Below are 21,615 nucleotides of genomic sequence, written 5' to 3' on the forward strand. Positions count from 1 at the left end.
GGTTTTGTGAATGATTTTCTTGTTCTGCTTTTCGGCCAGACCGGCGCTACAGGAGCAAGGTTGGTGCTGTAGCACAGTAATTCTCCGAGCGTAATGAAAGCTGACATTATATCAAACACAATAAAGACTCTCAGCTGATGGAGATCATTCCTGAACACACAAACCCATTAAACTGAAAAAAAAAATATCAATTCTACACACTCGCCAGCCAAAAGAAAATGTGATTTGTTATCTAAAAGGGGGTTATAAACACAGCTTCAATGCACTTTCTGTGCTGTAATGAAAACTGGGTTTGAAATGGCAAGACGACTGCAAATTAGAGTATTTGATTTTATTTTCTAACTTTTTAGGTAAACCTTCTACAAGGGCAAGTGCAAGGTTACGGTGACAATCTTTCTGTTCTCAGCTGATAAGTAGGATCTGTAATTAAAGGAGGAGAAAAATGAAAGGAGGATAAGGAGCTGGCGCTCGCCCTTCTGCTGCTGCTTTGAACACAAAGCTCTGCCTGCATGGCTGTGCCCAGCCCACGGGAGCAGCTGCTGGAGCCCACACGTGGCATGGCCTGGCATGGCATGGCATGGCATGGCATGGCATGGCACGGCATGGCATGGCATGGCATGGCATGGCACAACTGCTGCTCCCCCACAGACACACACCCAGCAGTGCTGGGTGGAGCAGCAGGATCCTGCACCTGGAGGGAGGTGGCTGCATTTCTCTTCACAGAGGAAAGCAAGGCACAACTTCCCAAGGATATTTTCTGGGAATCACATTGAGGAAGAAAAAACCAATTCTTATTTCATTCTCTGCTCCTGTGTTGTGCCAAAGTAGAAGGCAATATGGAGATTGTTTACCCAGAGTGATGGTGTTTTGTTTCCTCGGCCTGTCAGGGCCAGGAGTGTGTGAAGATTGTCAGTCAGCAGACAGTCACAAGGTTTTGTTCAGTGTAGCTGAGTGCTTGTGCAGATTCAGTTTACATTTAGTGCAATATAGAATAATATAGTATAATAAAGTAATTAATTAGCCTTCTGATATCAACGGAGTCCTCCTTGTCATTCTTCCCTTCGTTGGGGTTGCCTTGCTTTTCCTACAGAGGGATCAGAGGGATGCAGCTCCCAGGGCTGTGTGGCCGTGGCTGGGTACCCAGCCACGCTGCCATGTATCCCTGCTTTATCCTGCACCTTTCCTGGGCAGGCAGGAGCACAGTCCCTGTTATTGCTCCTGTCCATCCCCATTTGGCAAACAGCAATCCCTTTCTCCCTGGAGTTTCGTTTCTAATGGAGCTTGAAATTATCTGGGCTTTGTTATTCCTCATGTGCTTGCAGGCAGGGGTTACAGATGGAGGCAGCAGCATGGGGCTGTCCAGCACTTGTGATGCCCCTGCCACCTCCACAAATGTCACCACCCCCCAAAACCACCCCCGTGGTCAAACCCTGTCCCCAGCAGCTCCTACATCCACAGCTCAATGTATGGCTATTTTTCTTTTCCAAGGAAAAAGGGCCTGCTGGGCTCTGACCCTTCCAAGGGCCCTTTCCAACATCACAAGGTGGGGAGAGGTGGGAGGCAGAGGGGCAGCAGGCAGAGGAAGAGGGGAGCTTCCCAGTATAGTGATGGAAAATGCAGCGAGGAAGGAGACTGGGAGAAAAACAACAGTAATAAACATTTTATGAAGCAGAAAATGGCTTATAAAGAAGTCAACTTTTAAAGGCAATTTATGTAATCCTGCCAAGCACACATAAACGAGGGGATGGATCTCTGCAGCACTGGAGTGTCCCCTAAAGGCACAAATAGCTCTGGCAGCCCCAGCACACCTACACACGGTGATGATGATGATGGTGATGTTGGCCTGGGATGCATTCTGTGGCTGGCAGTGCAGATCTGCACCTCTGACAGCATCCCCCAGGTCAGCATGGAGTGTGGGACACCTGAGACCCTGCTGATGCTGCTGGCATGGGGCTGAAGGTCTGGAAAAGAACCCAAGGAAAACTTGGGAGGAAAGCAGAGCACCCAAATGGAAAAGAGCTGGGAGAACATGGAGCTGGCTGGGATGTCTGACAGGCCACATGGCAACTTGTCAGCGAGGATGGATACAAAGGATGGCAGCAAAAAACTCAGCATGACCTTTCAGCATTTTTATAGCTAGTTCTACTTCTGCAGGACCCTTGCCCAAGCAGGGCAGCAAGCAGAGGATGAAAACCTGAAAGCTGCATTGCAGGGTGGGCTGGAGCCCTGGCACCTCTGTTTGCTGCTGGGGTGGTCAGCACAGGGCAGGCTCAGAACTGGGGACATCCAGAGCAGGGGGCCAGCTTGTGCCTTGAAGGACAAACCCTCATGGCTCTGCATGGAGTGGAGCCAGACTATCCCAGTGGATCTCTGAATGGAAGCCTGTAGGCCAGAAGATTCTCACTGGGAGAACTGGTAGGCCAGGTCACTGCAAATGGGGAATTTTCTGTGGTTTCCTACCATACCAGTGCCAGGTGGTTGCCATGTCCCTTGGTGGGAGCCCACTCTGGCAACAGGACCCAGCTCTCACCTTTCAAGAGCTCTCCCAGCCTCCTCCAGAGGGTGAATGTGCATCCCTGAGAGACCCCCACAGTGCAGGCAGGGAAGGGCACAATCTCTCCCCACACCCCTCCCCACATCCCTGCCCACCATGCCACTCTGAGCTGCCACATAGTCCTGGAGTAAAACAAGCCTGAGGGAACTCATGAGCGTGCTCAGAGTACGGGTGACCTTGGGGCCAAGGCTACTTTTGACCAAGGAAAATGGCCCCATATCCAGAATTGATCTGGGACACAGCCCCAGCTTGGCACAGCTGGTAGACATGAGGGTGGACAGCACAGGGAGCAGGGATGAAGCAGGACAGGAGTAAAGGGTTGTTTAGGGAACAGGGAGGCACTTTGCAAAGCTTCCTGCGGTGGGAGGCTGAGCTCAGCTCCAGAAAGGCCAGCTTGGCTGGGATGGAGCTGGAAAAAAGCAAGGAAACCAGAAAACAGTAAAGGAAAAGGAACTTTCCCCGTAGAGACGGCTCGTGAGTGATGGCTGGCAGCAGCTCCCAGCCGCTCAGGCTCTTGCTCCTGCTTCATTTTCCCCTGGACTTCCATAGCAACCCATCTGCAGTGAGGTTTAATGGGGCTGCCATTAGCACTAATGCAGTGCAAACACTCAGCATCTGCCGGCGCCTTTGGATGGAAACACAGAAATAACCGCGCCTGCCTCAATCTGTCACCGACTCCGGCGCGGGGCGAGGACAGACACGCTGGGAGAGCAGGGGAGAGCTGCAGCCAGCAGGAACGAGCTGCTGGTGGGAAGGGAGGAGAGGAGGAGCTGGGCTGCTGTGCTGCTGTGCTGCTGCCCTTTCCCTGCCTGCTGTGGGGGCAGCTGCAGAGCCAGGGTCAGCGGTGCTGGCACTCCGACCCTGCCCATCCATCTCCAGGATAAAGGGCAGGAAAAGCAGGCTCAGCCCCAAAGCCCCTCCATCCCTCTGCTCTGCTCAGGAGCTGGGGCTGCTGCAGGCAGGTCTGAGGCAGGCAGGGATGATGCCCAGCACCCTGGGGGCTGTGCACAGAGCTGGACCAGTCCATCAAGTGTCCCAGGCAGGCCTGGGCTGTCCTGATAAAGCAGCGCCGAGCTCTGCGGTGACGCATCACTGCACATTGTTTCTGGGTGACTCGCTCCTAATTACCTTGATTAAGTGGTTGCAAACAGTGCTATTAAAAATATTTTTTTTTCTATGAAAGTGGATTTCTGAAAGGTTTGTGCCGTGAATGGCAATATGAGCCAAGAGCTTCCCAGTGCTCCAGCCTTTCCCGGCGTGTTCTGTGTCCTGCTGTTATTCCCCTGGCAGTGGAAGCCAGCCAGGTCTGGTTGGAGAAGGAGCTCTGTGGGGCTGCAGAGAGCCCCTGCAGCAGGAGCCCATCCTTCTGTTCCAGAGGATGAGCAAAAGCTCCAAGCACTGCTACAAAATGCAGTGACTTGTGCCCACCCTGCACATGCCCTGGTCACAAGGCATCCAACCCTGGGTGCCAGCCCAGCAGGGTGGGTACAGGACAGCTACAGTGTCCCTGGGGTACCCACAGTCAAGCTTCAGGTGCTGCTCAGGGATGTTTCTTGACCCTAGAGGACACGTGAGACTGGGTAAACTCTAGGGATGAAGATGCCCTGCACTTCTCTGAGCTTTCCTTGGGAGCCCCAAGCCAAGGTCCTGGTCTGGCACTGGCATTGGCATCGCAGGTGCCTGCACCAAATCTCATCATCCTCCTCACCTCCTCTCCCCTGGCCTCTTGGGAAGAGCTGACAGCAATTCAGCAGTGCTTTCATGCAGACAGGGAGACCCCTGTGAGCTCATCCTGCTCCTTGGGTGCCCCTGGGACATAGAATCAGCCACCAGCCTCCATCCCACGCTGCCCACATGGCAAATGAAAGCCAAGCAGGTCACCTCCTTGCCTTCTCCTTTGCTTCTCCCACCTCTTCCTCTCCCCAGAAAGCCCTGGTGACCATCACCTGTGGCAGGAAGGTCTGTGTGAGCAGCAGCAGCAGCTCAGACTGTGAAATACCCCCCAGAATACAGCAGCCTGGCCTGGCAGTGGGGCTATCCCAGGCTGTCCCCTCAGAGGATACAGGAGGTTCCTCAGGGCTGGGCAGGATGCCATCCTAGCCAAGAGGAAGGGGCTGGGTGGCTCAGGAGTATTTTTTATTGCAGACTCCATTCGCGCTGGGAGAAAAACAATCTTTCCTTCCTTTTGTATTATGGTTATAATTTGAGAGCATTTCCAGACAGAATCCTTCAGGTTCCTGCTGAGTGCTATCACCGCCAGAATTACAAAGTCAAATGCAATCATTAAACCCGCGTCTTCCCTCTCCCAGCCCAGATTGCTCCTTCCCCAGGAGCAGCCCCCACCGCAACTGCTGGCATGTGCCACAGCTGCTGCCACCCCGTGCCAGCCCCCAGCACCGAACCCAGCGGTGCCAGAGCAGGGGAGAGCAGGAGCATCCTCAGCCCCCACCCCTCACTGCCGAGCTGTCCCTTCGACCTTCACCTCCTGCCTTCTCCTCGCCGTGTGTTCGAGGCTGCAAACGAGCTCCAAATCGCTTCATTTGCTCTCATTAGCGTGGCAGGCGCTGGGGCTGGGGCACGGCACAGCCAGCGGTGACTCACGGACGGGACACGAATGTGGGCAGGGAGGGATGGCACAGTGGCTGCCCTGGCACAGGGGGCAGGGCTGGGGTGCCATGGAGCCTTACCCGGATGTTGTCCTGCCAGTGGTGAGCCTTCTGGAATTTCTCCGCCGCGTTGGCAAGTCTCTGCAAAACAAGCGGGAAAGGAAGAATGAGCCCAGGGGAAGCAGGAGCAGCCAGGCATTGCCCACTCCAGCCCAGGAGCACAGTGCCACCCCAGTGCCCAGCATCCCTGCCTGGGGGTTCCTGCAGCACCCTGGCACCCCTCTGCTGCACGGGCAAGGGGGCAGCAGGAGGCACGGTGGGCAGCAGCCTGGGAGGGTGCTCCAGGCACAGGGAGCCAGTTTGTCCTGCTTGCTCCTGCCTTTCCTGGGCCAAGCCAGTATCTCCAGGGGAGCTGCTGCCATCTGAACTCAGCAGCCTGGCAGCTGGAGCAGGGCATGCTCGTGTTGCACAGGGCAAGGGCTGAGCCCAGCTCTCTGTACTGACAGCTCCCAGCTCTGTGCACAGCAAACAGAGAGACTCTTCAGAGCAAACAGGCAGACTCTTCAAAAACCCCCTCAGAACCCCCTCAAAATGTGCCAGTGCTGGGGCCCAGAGGTGCAATGTGCTGCCCACCCACATTTAACCCCTCTGTACCCCATGGCCACACTAGGGTAAGCAGAGGAAGCAGCATTTATTTGCCAGAAGCAGGATGGGGTGATGCTCAGCACCAGGGCACCCTCACTGGATGCTCAGCCCTGAGACCCCTCACCAGCACAGAGGGTGCAGCAGGGCAGGGCTGGAGACTGGGCAGCCCCTGGGGTACTGCAGTGCCTGGAAGAAGCTGCAATCTGGCCTTTTGTGGAATCAAAGGGGATAAACAGGGCGAGAGCTCCAGGCTTTCTACAGGATCCTCTCCACATCACAAAGAAAATAAAGCCAAGAACAAAATGAGCAGCCCCAGGCACCCTGGTTTGTGGGCACTGCCTGGGGAGCTGCCTGCCAGGGCCGCACAACCTGATCAGCACCAAAAGCCAGCAGGAGGCATTCCAGTGTCCTGAGCCAGCCCACAGAGCCCAGGGCCACCCAGAGCCCTGGGGGCAGGACACTCACTGCTAACAGAGGCATGAGGCTTATGTCTGGCCACACTCAGCACAGCCTGCCTCCCACCAGCCATGAGCTGTTCAAGGCTCCCAGGGGATGCACAGTGCCAGCTCCCAGCCCCAGGGACCAGTCTGTCCTGGCTAACAGGCCATGAGGGTTTCCAGGCTGCTGCAGTCCCCAGAGGGCTCCCTGGAGAGTTAGTGGGGCACAGAGCAAGGGAAGATGTACCCTACAGCACAGCCCCCTGCCTCGCCTGCTCCTCATTCCCTGCAGAAATACTTCCCTGGAGGGGGATGGACATGCTCTGCTCCATGCAGGTGGTGCTGGCAGCCAGAGCGTGGGGAGAGAGGTGAGCCTGGGCTGCTTTCACACACTGAACTGGCTGGAGGAGGAAGGAGCACTGACATCCTGGGTGAAATAACAACCCCAAATCACTGCCTGGGCGGCACCACAGAGATCCACATAATGAACTCAAGAGTCCCAGTGCTACACACACGACTTCCACACCATGAACCACAAATCCCAGGACAAAAAAGCATTCCTTTGCTCATCAGGCATGTGGCAGGCTGGTGGGAGCCCACAGGGGCAGCAGTGAAGTCCAGTGGTATCCCTGGGAAATTATTTCCTATAAGAGCTATAAGAGCACCCACACATAGGAGCCCTGGGCACAGCCACAGGTCACAGCTGCTGTCCCCATTGTCACCAGCTTCTCCAGCACTCCCACCAGCACAGAGGGATGCTAAATGTCTCAGCCTTTCCAATTGGGTGCTCAGGGGAAGGCGGTGCCACAGTGCCCCCCTGGCCATGCAGGACAGTGGCAGAGCCAGCCCTGGCAGGGTGGCTTGAGCAGCAGATGCTGTATTTCTGTGAGTGTGGCAAAGCATAGGCACTCAACAGTAAGGTGAAAGAAATCACAGATCTGGCTCTCCCCAGCCTGAAAATGCAGCTTGTTCTTATCAGATGCTGGGAAACACGAATCCATCACTGCATAATCTCAGCACGTACTGGTTGAAACTTTCCTGTTTAATCTTTTCTCTTTCTCTTAATCTTGATTTCTAAATCAAAGTGCTTGCTTTCAGTGGCCAGCATCCAAGGGGAAAGATCAGCTATCAGCTGAACATTGAAGCAAAATCCTTATGGCTCCAGTGGCAGGCAGAAGGGAACGAGAAACAACACGTGGCTGGACAGAAAAGCCAAGTGATATGAATTTTCAGGGCACTTTTTCATGGTCTCACCTGCACAGCCATATCCCTGCCCCCAAGAGCTGCCTAGAAAATCCGTGGCCCAATTCTGTACCTCATCCCCTGCAAGCTTTTGTGCTCTGTTTATACATTGAGATGGCTGATTAAAGACGAGCATTTATTCTGAGTTGTGTTTAAGGCAGTGGTGATGAAATATGCATTTTTCTGTACTTGATAAGAGTGTGTTTGTTTATTATGGGCTAGGGTAAGATTTATGGACATCTTTAACTATTCATTGCCTTGTGCAAAGTGCCTGGAGGGTTGCAAATGGTGCAGTAAGGGACAGCTACACCCAGGAACGACACCTCGACAGAAGATATTTTTCCTCTGGAAAATGTCAATTTGTCAAAGTCAAACCAGACACAATTTTGGTTAAAAAAAATAGAAAAGGAAACCCAGATGTTCTTGTTTGATAAATAGCAGGAATGGGGGAGCCTGCAGCAGGATGGCACAGCCACAGCAGGGCGCTGTGCTGGCTCCTGGCTGCCGCCGGCTATTCACCCAGGAGAGGCGTCCCCAGAGCCCTCCAGCTGCTGCTCCTGGAGCATTTTCCTCACTAAAGACATTTCAGCCCCGTGAGCAAGATGTGACTGGGAGGAGACAGGGGCCGAGCAGGCAGCCTGCCATCCTTCCTCTGCAACGGGGGACAGACCCAGAGTGTGGGGGTCCCAGGGGAGCAGTCCCATCCTGTCACATCCCTGACTGGTGCTGGAGGGAGCCCATCCAGCCCTGCCAGAGACGGGCTGCTTCAGGAACAGGACGGGGGATTGCTAGATTCAGGATCCTCCAAAACTGTGCCAATAACAACTGGTCCCTCCCTAAGGGGGCTCTGTGGGACAGCAGCTTCTGGAGGTGTTTGTTAGGGCAGGGTTTTGTTGCTGCTCCCCCAAACCCCACTGACAGCTCCCCAGGGTCTGCCTGGAGCCACACACTGCTGCAGGACATCCCCATTAATGCCAAATGAGTTCATCATGAATAATGTTATTGTGATCAATACAGCTCAAGGATTATTTCTAATCCTTAATAATGATTAAACCATTATTTTTCAAGTGTTACAGATCAATCAGAGCAGCTCAAGGTGTGCTGCGTGCAGGGACTGCGAGATGCCCAGGAGGCAGGCAGTGCACTGGGGAGCCTGGCAGGGTACAGGGCAGTCATCAAAACCTCTCCAGACTTCAGACCTGGGGCTGTCAATTGTGGGGTTCAAACAGCAACAAAACATAGAGGAATTACCAAAAATAAAGCATGGCTGTGAAATACCTGCAGATTTCCAGCAGCCTGTGGTGCAGAGACTGCCCTGGCACTTTAAGGAGCACGTTTCTTTCCCCAGAAGTCACCCAAGGCTAAGGACAGGAGATTTAGAGGCTGAAAACACTGAATTGAAACGACTCTGAAGGTCACGAAAGGCCAGCAGGAGATTAGCAGGGGATTGGTGTCTGGAGATCCCGACAGACAGCGGGCTGAGCGAGGGGGAAGGTGCTGCACGGGCTTATCGTGCCCAGACTCATTTGTATTCCACATGGAGCCCCTCTCTGCTCACCAGGGCTGGGCTTCAGCAGCTCCCTGCCCTGCACGGCAGCTCTCCAAGGAGCTCCTCCCAGAAGATGGGCAGGAAAGGAAAGGGGCAACATTTGGATGACCATGTTTACCCAGAGGATGGCAACCCCAGACACACGGCTGCTGCTTTTCCCTGGCTTTGCTGCAGGACCTTGCTACTCAGCCCACCCTGAGCACGGCTCACCCACGTGTGCTCACCCCCAGCAGCAGCTTTTGGGGACAGCTGCTCTGATGGGAAAGCTGCTGGGAGTGAGCAACCCTTGGGGCAGCAGAGCTGGCACAGACAGGGACCACAACCTCCCCTCTAGAGCAGGGACCATCCCTGATGTTGGCATCCCCACTGCCTGAGGGGCCAGCACGCTGGAGAATTGTCCCAAGGGTGATGCTCAGCTCCTCCTTGTCACCCCTTCTTCCCCATCACACCTGGGGCTATCCTGCACTGCTCTGATATTTTCACACAGACTCTTTCCAAAGGAAACTGGTCCAATGATTTAGTAAATCTCTTCTCCCAGCCCCACCATGGCAATAAGCATGCCCTGGCTGCTCCTGCCTCAGTCAGATCAGTGGGTTTAACTTGGGAAGCAGCAGAGCAGAGCTCAGGGAGGCCAAAGACCAAGGCTGGATTTATAAAACAGGATTACAGCAAACACTCTGCAGAAGGAGACTGAGCAGCCCTGTGTGACAGCAGCTATGCCACCCCTGTGTCCAAGCCTCAACACAGGTGCCCCAAGCCGATGTGGATGCTGGGGGATGCTCCTCAGGCAGTCTGGGATGGAGTTCTGGCTTCTCCCCACAGCCAGTGTGGAAGCCCAGCCATGGCCCATCATGCAGCAGCTGTGTGTGCCTAGGGATGTTTGCTCCAAGGAGAGCCACTCCTGCTAAGCCCTGCTTTAACTCCCTCAGGGAGGCTCTTATCACCCTCATCACAGAGCTTGCCCAAGGCTCTGAATTGCATTAACTTTCTGCAGCTCAGTGCCTGGCTGGGAGGGGAGATCTGTGCTGGGGATTCAAACAGCCCTGTGCCACCAGGAGGGGAGTGCCACACAGCATTCCAGCTGCCAGCCCTCCTCCCACTGCAGGGAAATGCTGGTGAAAGGTTAAGGCAAGAAGGTGAAATCAAACACACATGACAAAGCCAAGGAACTCAAGCCCCAGGCAGGATCATTCCCCAGGAGCTGGTTTTGCAGCTCTTCCTCCTCCATAATGAAGGGATGAGGATGGCACAAGCCCTGCTCTCTGGTACCAGCCCCTCTTCCATGGACAGGGCACCCTGAAGCCTCACCTGTTACTGCAGAGCATCTGGAAAGGCCAAAGCCCATTCCACGTGCTTCACATGTCTCCATCCTCCCTGCCTGCATGCAACAGGCCAGAGGGCACTTTCTCATGGTGCCACCTCCTGCCACCAGCTCCAGGGTGCCCCCACCCCAGCTCTCCCCCTCACCCCCAGCACGTTCATGGAATTCACCCCAAGCAAACCCTCCCAAGAGCGTGCACGTCACCATCCAAAAACGATCAACCAGCGACAACAGACAACAACCCCTTACGTCCACAGAGGGAATATAAATCTTGAGTAAACACTGTAAAGCAGCGAAGCATCTCATCCTGTAATAATCTCCCAGACAGTTGATCCCAGGGCTCTTATTACCCCCCCAGCCATCATCTGAAATCCAGTCAGCAGCAGGCTCAGCCACGGCTCTGTATTGATCACGGAGGCAGCTTCAAATATGCTGCGGCATTTTTCTTCCAAAGCACTAACTTGTTTGTCAATAACTCCCCTGGCTGTGCAGGAGGAGAGGGATGGATAGAGCCCTCCTTGCACCTGGATCCAGCCTGGGCATGAGGGAGGATGGGGCTGCAGCCAGCACTGGCTGCTGATGTTCTGCTCATGGGAGGGCAAGTAAAGCCCCAGGGAAGAGCAAAGAGCACGTGAGAAATCCTCCAAGGGCTCCCAGACCTCGGTTCTGCACCAGCTGGTGTTCATTGCTGGGGTCTGGCAGGGCAGGGAGCAGGGACACCTCTGCAGAGCCAGCCCTGCCAGCAGTGAGGTCACAAGTGCAGAGCTGGAGCTAAACCAGAGCCAGAGCTGCTGCAGATCCCATATGGGGCAGTGGCACAGCCAGCACCTGGCACTGGGGGCCTGGGATGAGCCCCAGAGCCACAACTTCCATCATTTTACTGAGCACCTCAGTAACTCAGGCTCTGCAGGCCTGCAGCATGTGGTTCTTGTTCCCCTGTCAGCATTTCTTGTTTCTCCTTCCACCATCCCAACAAGCACATGGAGGGGAGGAGTGAAACATCCCAAGAAGAGAGGTACCAATGTCTTTGCAGAGAGGGTGAGGAAAGGGAGTGTGTTGCTGCTCAGGGTGTTTCTCCTACCTCAAAATATTGCTCAGGTCTCCAGAAGGGCTTAACTTTCCACAAACAGCAAAGCACCAAGGGCAAAAGGACAGTGCAGAGAACCAGGCACCCTGCAGCACAAACTGTGCCTGCTGCTCTCTTCAGCTCTGCTCCCCTTGCAGAAAAGCCTCTCTCTGTCACCCTTCTCCTGGAGTTCCTGTGCTCCATGAGGCTGGATCCTTGCTTTCCCAAATCACAGACAGAGAGCAGCTCTGCCGCTGCTCCCTGTCACCAGGAGGGGAGGAGGAGGAGGGCAGGGGCACTCTGTGCCCTGCAAACCCAGGGGACACTTGCCCCTGGGGACCAACAACAGCAAAACCTCAGCTCAGCTGCTCAGACCCTCCTTGGCTCCTGCCCCATCCCTGGGGGAGGAAGGGCTCACACCAGGGTGCAGGATCTGTCCCCACCTCCCTCAGCAGTGAGGCAGAGCTGTGGGAGGCAGGATGGAGAGATGAGGCCAGGAACAGGTGCAGGCAGGCTTGGCCTCTCTCACTGTCCCTCTCCTGAGTGGAGTCAGCAGAAGGAGCATTTGGCCACACTGGCATTGCCTCATCCTGCATGCTCCTGCCTTTTACCCTGGACATATGGCAGCAAACCTTGCTCTTCCATTAGAGATGGCTTTAAACAGTACTGCTAAATATCATCATGCTCAAGTCCTGCTGGAATGTGCTGCTGTCAGGCTTTGGGATGCAGGTGGTCCCTTGGGAAGCCAAACCAGGCACACTTGCCTGCTCAGGATATGAGAAAAATCCTTTTCCTCCATCCCCTTTGCCACTAATTTGCAGTCACAGTAGCCTTTTGCAGCTTCTGTAGCTGATGGAGAGGAAAGCAGGGACCTCTGCTCTGGGATCCCAGCATTCAGCCAGAGGAGAGCCAAGCAGGAGTATTGAGCTGCCCTGTGACAGCACAGTTCTCCAAGCTGTCCATGCCCAGCATTTTAAATGGTGCTCATTTCACACCTCTCACTCTCTTTTGGAGCACCAGCTTACAAGATGAGCAAGGCAGAGAAAGCCCAGTCTGTTCCGACCGTTTCCACAGCAGTCAGACCAGTAAAAGTCTAAAATTCTGGCTGTCAAAGAAACAAAGTCTCTCTTGGGATGAAGCTGGAATCCTGGTGGCTGCCTCCCAGGAGGTGCTGAAGAGCTGGGGCATGCCAGCAGCATCCCAGAGGAGTGATGGATACAAACCACCTGAGAAATGTCACTCCAGAGTTGTTTTTGGTTGTGGGTGTGCCCCAGCAGTGTCAGGGCTGTCCCTCCCAATCCAAGCCCCTCAGGGGTGGGCTGCCAGGCTAAAAGCCTGGTGGGTGCTGCTACCCACAGCTGCTTTGCCAGGGTCCTGCCAGCAGCAGGGACAGGGCAGGTGAGCTGCTGGGCACAAACACTGCGTCCTGGCATGGTGCAGTGCATCTGCCAGAGCTCTGCCACGACTGGAAGGGCTTGGGGACTCTCCTGCTGGGTGACAAGCAGCTGCTAGCTGCACAGTAAAGTTTCAGATGACTAGAAATAATTCAGGTCAAGATGCATTTGCTGGAAGGTCAGAGCTGGGAAATGTGACAGCAGGCATTTCACCAAGCTGTGGAGGAGGAGATGGTGCTGCCCTGGGCTCCTTCCATCCCCTTTCCCCCCATGCCAGCATGCTGTGGCTCCCATGGGATGGGTGACTGGAGGGACATGGCTCCTACAAAGGATTTTTGGAGATGGTCCCTTCTGGCAGGGGGTCCCAGGGCAGGCTCAGCTTCTGCAGTGGTGGAAGGGCCAAAATGTCAGTCTCAATCTCAGCCCACTGCTCCAGCCCCATCTCCTCCCAAATATACTCCAAATATTCAAACAAACAGTGCTCCCTAAACCACACTCAAATATCCTGTGGACCTCCTGCTACGATCATCAAGAAGGGCTTGTCACAGTTCAAAATCCATTACAATAACCACAAGGCGTTTCAGCAGCAATTATAAGAGATAGTTGCACTTAAAAATCAATTTTACTTAGAGCTTGGAGGAAACAGGGTTTTTTAAAAATAAAGGAAAAAAAAGGAAGTGATACAGCTTGTCACTTGGGCAGGAGAAGGAGGAATTTGCCTGGCCAGGTCTTAGAAGACAGAGTCTTCAAAGAAAAAAAATAAATCCTTCCTTATCGTTATCCTTGCGTATTTTGGACAAATAAGTTCCACATGAAGAGGGTAAGTTGTTCAAGGAGTGGCTCACGCTTCCCTGTGGTTCCCCACATGGTGCCAACAACACAGAAGCTCCTGTGAGATGCAGGAGGGCATCCCTGAAAACCCAAAATGTAGCTTGCATCATGCCAGGCCCCTGACTCCCTGCTCCCTGGGCATGAAGCCTTTAGTGCCTTTGAAATCCTCCCCTTCAGCTCTCTGCCTTTCACTCAAGCAGAGGCTGTTGGAAGTTTGCACTGGAAACCACTTACAATCGATTTATTTTAAGGCATCACCTCTGGCTGCGCTGTGATGTGCGAGCTTTAAAAAGCGCTCGTTCATTATCCGCTGCTGCCGCGCGGGGATTTCTGTGCGGCACCCCCGGGGCTGCCACAGCTCCTCTGCTCTCTTCCTGGACTAGGGCACATTTGCAGCGTGCACTGATTCCCACCAGAGTGCCCCAGAGTAACACCGCCCACCCCACAGCCCCGGCAAACCCACAGAACTTCCCTGCTTGAAGCCCTCCAGGGACACTGTGACATCTTTCTGGTGTCCTCCAGTGCCATCAGCCACTGTCCTGCAGCCCGAGAGGGGTTGGACACACTGAGCACTTGCTCAGCCTCCACTGCCTCTGTGATAGGAACACAAGCAGAGCAGTTGACATTGCCAGTTTTTAACACCAAAAAAAAAGCAACTGCAGTGCAAAAAGGACGTTTTAGTGGTATTTTGCTTTAAAATCCAGGACAATATTTGGAACCAGCTTTGCTCAAACTTTCAGACAAACAGCAAAGAAGCCCCAGTGGCTCCAGGTGAGGTGGGGAAGTTTCAGGGAGGTGGAAGGGAGCAAGTTCAGGAGGCCACCAAATGGCTGTTCCCAATGTGACAGCTCACGGTGACCTCAACACTCATCCAGCTCCCCCTGGCATGTCCGTGGGGCAAGGGGCAGCCCCCAGGCTGCCAGGACCCACTCTCATCCCATTGGGACACCCTTTTTAGAGATCAAGGTGCTCACTCCCCTCTCCTGGCCCTTCAGCCTCCTGCTCTTTGGCAAAGCTCAAAGCTCCAGCTCTTCAGACTCATTGCTCTTTGTCAAGATGTCCCAATGTGCCTTCCCACTCCTGTGCCTTCTTATTCAAAGCCCCAAATCCTCACACAGTATTTCCCTTCAGTCCCCATCCCTATGTTGATGCTTATGGACCACTGGACAAATCCAGGCTATACTGATGGAGCAGGATGGTTGCTGCTTTGCTTTTGCCCTCCATTCACCTATTCTCTCTTGTCTGGAGCCTCAAATTTCAGTGTTGTTCAACTCTGCATTTTTACAGCCCAGCAAGCTCCATTTATGGCCCAGCATCCTGAGTTACAATGAAAGAAGGAACCAAACAGAAGAGAACAACCACCATGGATGTCAGGGGATCTGGTGTATTCCACACCAAGCCCAGCCCCAGTAGTAGATGTATCCGCTCTACTTCCCTATTTTCTGGTTTACACAGACTTCTGATGTTACCAGTAACATAACTTGCCCAAAGAACTTTCATACAGGCCCTCTTCTGACTCCCTTATCATCTTAATTTCTTTCTTTTGTTCCTTCTCATTGCATGGGCAAGGAGAGCAACTCTCATTGCCCACTGCAAGTCTGGCTCCTGCCTAGCAGATGTGGTGCTGGGTAGTGCTGGTGCTCACAAAGCCCCTGCGAGGAGAGCTCAGCTTCCTTCCCCTCCTGCAGCAGTGTGGCAGCCTTCCATTCCCATGGGGAGCAAAGACAGACCCAGGCCAAGGAGAAGGACTCAAAGCACAACTTGCTACTACACACATTTCTCAGGCTTTGTCTTTATTAATTCTGCCTGAGACATGTGCTCACTGCAGAGCAGCCCCTGAGAAGTCTCTCCCTTCCCTGAGGCACCTGGCTCCAGGATGGAGAGCCCACAACCCTCCTTTGGGGTCTGTGTTTGTGGGGACAGATCCTTCCCAGCTCAGGTTTTCCCTGTGCCAGCACTGGGCTGATGCAGCAGCTCCCCAAGGGAACTGGCAGTGCCCTTCCACTGTCCTGCTCCAGGAACACGTTTTGCTGTTTCTGTTAAACCAAAAATTCAAGGCAACTTGACACTTTCTGTTTTAAAGACCGAGAAAGCATGGAGGAGCTTCCCTAAGGGAAAAGCCATCAAGTGGAACAAGTTTTCAACAACTACACGTTCCTTGACCTTTTCCACAGTCATATCTTTAATGTTTCATGGACGGATTTGATAAAAAAAATTAATAAAATAGATTTCATTTTTAAAAAAAAGGTCAAGACATGTGTTACAGGGAAAAACTCATTTAGGTCCCTACCTGATGCTGAAGAGCCCTCCCCTGCCTCCAACCCAGGGCACTCTAGCCCAGGCATCTACCTCCCCACCTTTCTTTTCATCATATTCAGGGTTTGATCTCCTTTGGACTTTTCCTTCCTCTACCAGACATGGAATCAGGTACCATAAGCATTCAGAGCTGACAAATGCTTGGGAGTCACAAATATTTGGTGGAATGTTGCACATCTAACTTGGAGAGGCAGCCAGAGAGCTCAAATGTGGAGAAAATGCTTGTCCAGCCTCCAGCACAGCTCTTCTACCTGCAGCTGCTCCACCTTGAGCCCAAAGTTCTCCCCAAATGAGAGATGTTGAGGCTGCTGCCATGCTGAAGCCATGCACATTTGCACTCTCTTGCCCATCATTTCATGGCTCCTGTACCCACCCCATGAGCATCACCCCATGGACATCACATCCCTATCCCTGTGGAAATGAATATGGATCCCATCTGCCATGTCTGAGCTCAGACTTGTCAAGAGCAAGCAAAGCAAAGCAAATTCCCCAAGCACAGAGCCAATTCTGGCTGATCAAGATGTTTTAAAAAATAAATGGTATTTAATTGGTATTAAGCAGCTCCATCCTGGCTGGCCCAGCGGATGCTCCCAGAGACTCAGAAACAAAAGCAGCCAGGATGCTATGGACATTTCTATTATTGAGCCCACTCTGCAATTAGAGCAGACTTCTGTCCAACTTCTGCCTCTTTTCACCATTCCCTCAATTTATTTTTTTTATTCCTTAAGAACAAAATATTATTCATCAAAGTTTGCAAAAAAGCCTGCGAATGGCAGCGATAACATCATACTAAGTTATTAAGTGGTGACAATGGGGGACAATTACAGTATATAGTCCATTATAAAGCACTGCCGTTGGGATGAATCAAAGTAAAACACCCCGTGAATGGTGAGGAGCTTATTAACAGGAACATTGGTGTGCCAGAACATAATACCTGCATTCAGCCTCAGAGTTAGTGCTGAGCTGCTGCTGCTGCTGCTGGGGACTGTGGAGGAAAGAGGAGGAAAGGGCTGGCAGCTGCACTGCACTGCTCGAGGCATCAGCCCCATGGACTGATCCTCAGTGCTTGAACACAGAAAAAGAGCAAAACCTCAGTCCTGGGCCAGCACCATGCAGTGTCTTGCCCTCTAAATCTGCTTCTGGAAGGCTCAGAAGATTTTTGCAGTGGCTCAGCCAAGCACAAGCAGACAAGGATTTCCCTCAAATCCCACCAGGATCAGGAGCATCCTCTCTGTGCTCACCAGCACCCCAGAGGGTATCTCAGCCCTGCCTTTTGGGCAAGGAGGGTTCCACCACTATCAGCAAGTCTCTGCAGGTCCCACTCAGGGGTGCTGGGCACATCCCAGACTCCCTTCACCCATCACCCCTGGCCTGCAGCAGCAGGTGAGGAGGGCCATGATGCTGGGAGATGAGTGAACTAAATAATCTGCAAAAATTCTCTTTGTTGGGAAGGGAAACAAGTAAGCTGCATGCCGTCTTCCAGAGCTCAGCAGCAAAATTCTCAGGTTTGGGTGTGCTCAAGGACTAACCTGTGGGAAGAGCTGGTTTATGGTCTTCCTCCCAGGCTCTGCAGCCCATTCACACCTGGGTACAGTTCTGATAGGTCCTGTCCCTTCCCTCTCTGCTGGCCTGAATTCTTGCCAGTGGTGAAACCTTGCTCTCCTTTGCCAGTGCAGGGTTTCCTGCTGCTCCAGCCGCTCTGCCTTGCTCCTTCTAAGATGTTATTTTTACACTTCCCTTAAAATACAACACTAAGAGAGGCTTCTTGACTATATTAACATTAGGAATCTAATCAGCAATCAGACAGCTCATAATTTTCTGATTAGCTCTGATTATACTCAATCTTTAGGAATGGAAAAAAAAAAAAAGAGGGAAAGAGGAAAAAAAACTTAGAAGGAAAAATATAAAAATATTCTCTGCTCAGTTCTCCCACCCTGATTCCCTTGATGAGGCACAGAGTCACAGGAACAGCTCTGCTGTTCCCAGCTAAGAAGGAACAGTGCCACAGTGACCTGCTGAGAGTGTTGGTCAATAACCTGGTGCTATCACACTGCTCATCTTCATCCTTCCAGGCTTGGCTGGGATACTGTCCTTGAAAGGGGCTGCTCAGGGAATGGAGAAGACATCAAGAGTGCCAGAGCTGCCGACAAACCCAGAAGAGTTTTGAGAGCTCTGCTCTCAGGCAAACATCTCTAATAATCTGCTAAAAGACAGGCAAAATGATGCCACAAAAAAAGGAAAGGATGTGTGTGTGTCCAGCTGGCTTCAGCCTGGAGAATGGAACCTCTCCAGGTGATGACAAGGAGGAGGAGGAGGCTGAAGAACTTTGTGAGATGAGGTCATGACCACACACTGGTTTGGCAGGAGATGATTGGTGCTTTGTGGCAGTCCAGATAGAAAGATCCCAAGGATTCAGGATCTAAGGGCTGCCAGAAGGTGGGAGGAAAATGAGCACATGGCCTGAAGGTCCTGGGCAAGAGCAGAGGATGCCCCAGCAGGCAGATTTACCTGCAGACCAGGCAGCAGGAGCAGGAATGGCATCTCCTCTGAGCATCTCCAGCATCCTAATACAGCAGGGCTTTTGTGAAGGAGGAGGAAGGGATGTCCTGGTGCTGAGCCTCACAGCTGCAGCCAGGAGGGAGGAAGCTGAGGAACAAGCCAGAGGAAGGAGATCTAAACCAAGCCCTCTAACAGAGTTAATCAGTCGCGTGCGCTCTGCGTAGGAGATTCACTCCTGACTGCAGCAAGCCATCAGCTGATGCTGTGAAGCATGAGATTTAATTATTTGTATCATAGCCATTGCCTGCATAACTACAAATGATATTAATGGTGATAAAATTGTCCAGCTGGCTCTTCCAACCCATCACCACCCCAACTCGCTGCCTCCCACGGCAGGGATGTGCCGCCTCGCAGGGACCGCGGCGCAGCCGGCGGCAGAGCCCATCCACCCTACAGACACCATCTGGAGCCACCATCCCATGGCCACACGGGGTGGCTGAGCACAGAGCATGTGCTTGGTGTCTGAGGAGGGCTCTGGTAATGAGAGGTGCTCTGTCAGAGCACTGCCTGGCTCTCTATTTGCAGCAGTGTAGCTGAGCCTCTGCAGAGCTCACGCCTGGGCAGCCCCATCTCCCTCCAAGCTGCTCCAGGCTGCTCCTCAGGGCTGCTGGCAGAGCTGCCAGGGAAAGCACTGCTCCTCACCTTGGTCAAACCAGGTGGGTTACAAAGACCTGCACTAAGCAATCAACCTGCTAAAAACCAGAGTACAGTGAAGTAGAGTAGAACAGAACAGAACAGTCAAGTGGAAGTGACCTGAGGTAATCATCTTGTCCAATTGTGAGACTAAGGGACACCTGCCAATTTTAAATGCAAAGAATTCAACTGTCAAAGTAAATGGCGTAGGTCAGAGCAGAGCAGCCACAGTGCTCCCAGCAGCCTGACACTACTCTCCTGTAGAACTCCTTGGCTGAGGTCTCCAGTCACTTTTACCATGACTTCAAAGAAAAAAGCTTGGAATCCCCCCTTGAACTGAACTGTGGAGAAGGTGCAAACACCCCAGGGCTTGGCTCTCCCAACATGCTTTACCACAGCATCCCAAGTGGGCAACATGGTTACCCTATCCCCTTCCAGCCCAGCAAAGCAGGTGAGGCCCAGGAGGAGGTTGTACCTGCACTGGAGACAACAACAGAGGGGACTGATCCCTTTCATGTGCTGGGACTCAAGCCCTGGTGTCTCCATGGCAGAGGCAGTGCTCAGCACCCAGTAGGACTCTCTTGTTGAATTATCTCAGTGCACACACTAAAACCCACCCCAGTTCCCATGAAGAGGTGTCCCCACTCCGCACTCTGGCTAAGTCTCCTCCTCACACTCCAGCCACGACCACAGAGTTCTCTTTCATGAAGCGACTGCCAGAGCTGTAATTACTTTGAGGTGACCTCTAGGAAAAAAAAAAGTTCAAGTTTAAAAAGAGAATGTCTCTGGTTAATGCTATGCAAATTGCCAGCGAGGCAATCAGGCTGACTTTTAAACACTGGCCCCTGTCGAAGGGCTCACAAGACAGTCTTATTGTCTTGCTATCAATTTGCATCTCATTACCCACAATGCGCCTCTGGCTGGAGGTAACCTTTGGGGAAGGCGCTGCGGTGCGAGGAGCCCGGGGACACTGTGGTCACTCCTGTGTGCAAAGCATTCCTGTGGCCCAGCGCCTGAAACGCCATGGGTGAGGGGCCAGGTCACTGCCAGCCACCTGCTGGCCTTGTGCCAGGCACTTGTAGCACCTCTGCCACCTGCTCTGAGGGCTCTGCCATGGCTGTCCCATGGACACAGGCACACTGTGTGTCCTTCCCACCGGCCCCCTGGTCCCCGGAGGCTGAGCTGTAGCAGTTTGTCTCCATCTGGCTGATCAAGGCCATTCAAAATGGTTCTGAGAGTCTTTGCATATCTCTGCCAACCCTCCCCACCTTGGGGAGATGGTACCAAAATAGCATTTTCTGATAGGAAGGAAATCTGCCGTGTCCTTGTCCTCAGCCTGCTCCTGCTTCTTCAGCCTCCCCAGCCTCTGCTGCAGGCTCCCACACCAGGTGCCTCCACCTTCCTCTCCATCCCCACCCATGAGGGGTGACGAAACCAAGTTCTCAGCAATCATCCCACCTCCATGAATCCCTGATGCCCCAACTAAGCTGCCCTGGACACGCTGCTGCCTGGCTCCATCCCATGTTACTTGGCTGCACCCCACTGCCACCTGCAATGACAACCTTTTGTTGCCCAAGCAGAAGCAAGGCACAGGTCTCCATGTCCCTTTGGTAAGGTCATTCATCCAGCTCAAGCAGCCAGCATGGGGATCCTACCTCCAGGATGCTCAGCCTGTGCATGCTGCCTTGGGTACCTCTGCAGCCAGCTCAGGCAGTGGCTGGGAGGCTGCCCAGTGGAAAAGGACCTGGGGGTGCTGGTTGACAGCAGCTGAACGTGAGCCCAGGTGGGCAAGAAGGCCAATGGCAACTGGCTTGGATCAGCAACAGTGTGGTCAGCAGCACCAGGCAGCGACTGTCCCCTATACAGGGCACTGGTGAGGCCACACATCAAATCCTAGGGTCAGTTTTGGGCCCCTGATCACAAGAAGGGCACTGAGGGGCTGGATCATATTAAGAGAATGGCAGTGGATCTGGGGAAGGGTCTGGTGCACAGGTCCTGTGAGGACTGGTTGAGGGAGCTGGGGGGACTCAGGCTGAAAAATGGAGGCTCAGGGGGGACCTTCTCACTCTCTGCAGCTACCTGAAAGCTCTAGACAGGTGGCTGTTGGTCTTCTTGCCCAAGGAACAATAGGACAAGAGGAAATGGCCTCAAGTTGTGTCAGGGCAGGTTTGGATTGGATATCAGGAAAAACTTCTGCACTGAAAGGGTTGTTAACCACTGGAACAGGCTGCCCAGGGAAGTGGTTGAGTGACCATTTCTGGAGGGATTTAACAGAGAGTAGATGTGGCACCTGGGGACACAGTTTAGTGGTGACCATGGTGTGATGTGGTTTAGTGGTGAACATAACTCTGACTCAGGTTAGAGTTTGGACTCTGGAGCTTGATCTTAGAGCTCTTCTCACATGTAATCAATTCTATGGCCCAGCCAAACCGCTGACACAGCACGACTCCCTTCTGCCCTGG

General features: G+C 53.2%; 1 protein-coding gene across 2 annotated transcripts in view; it reads right to left on the bottom strand.

Moving 5' to 3' along the window:
- Window positions 1–21,615, bottom strand: part of CACNA2D2 (calcium voltage-gated channel auxiliary subunit alpha2delta 2) — a 213,293-nt gene that overhangs the window by 40,149 nt on the left and 151,529 nt on the right. For both annotated transcript variants that reach the window (XM_058031659.1, XM_058031658.1), the window contains exon 4: window positions 5,242–5,301. In XM_058031659.1, the coding sequence (XP_057887642.1) occupies window positions 5,242–5,301 (60 nt within the window). The remainder of the gene's footprint in view (window positions 1–5,241; window positions 5,302–21,615) is intronic.

Source organism: Melospiza georgiana, chromosome 11 (genome assembly GCF_028018845.1).
Source record: "Melospiza georgiana isolate bMelGeo1 chromosome 11, bMelGeo1.pri, whole genome shotgun sequence".
Taxonomy (NCBI): Eukaryota; Metazoa; Chordata; class Aves; order Passeriformes; family Passerellidae; genus Melospiza; species Melospiza georgiana.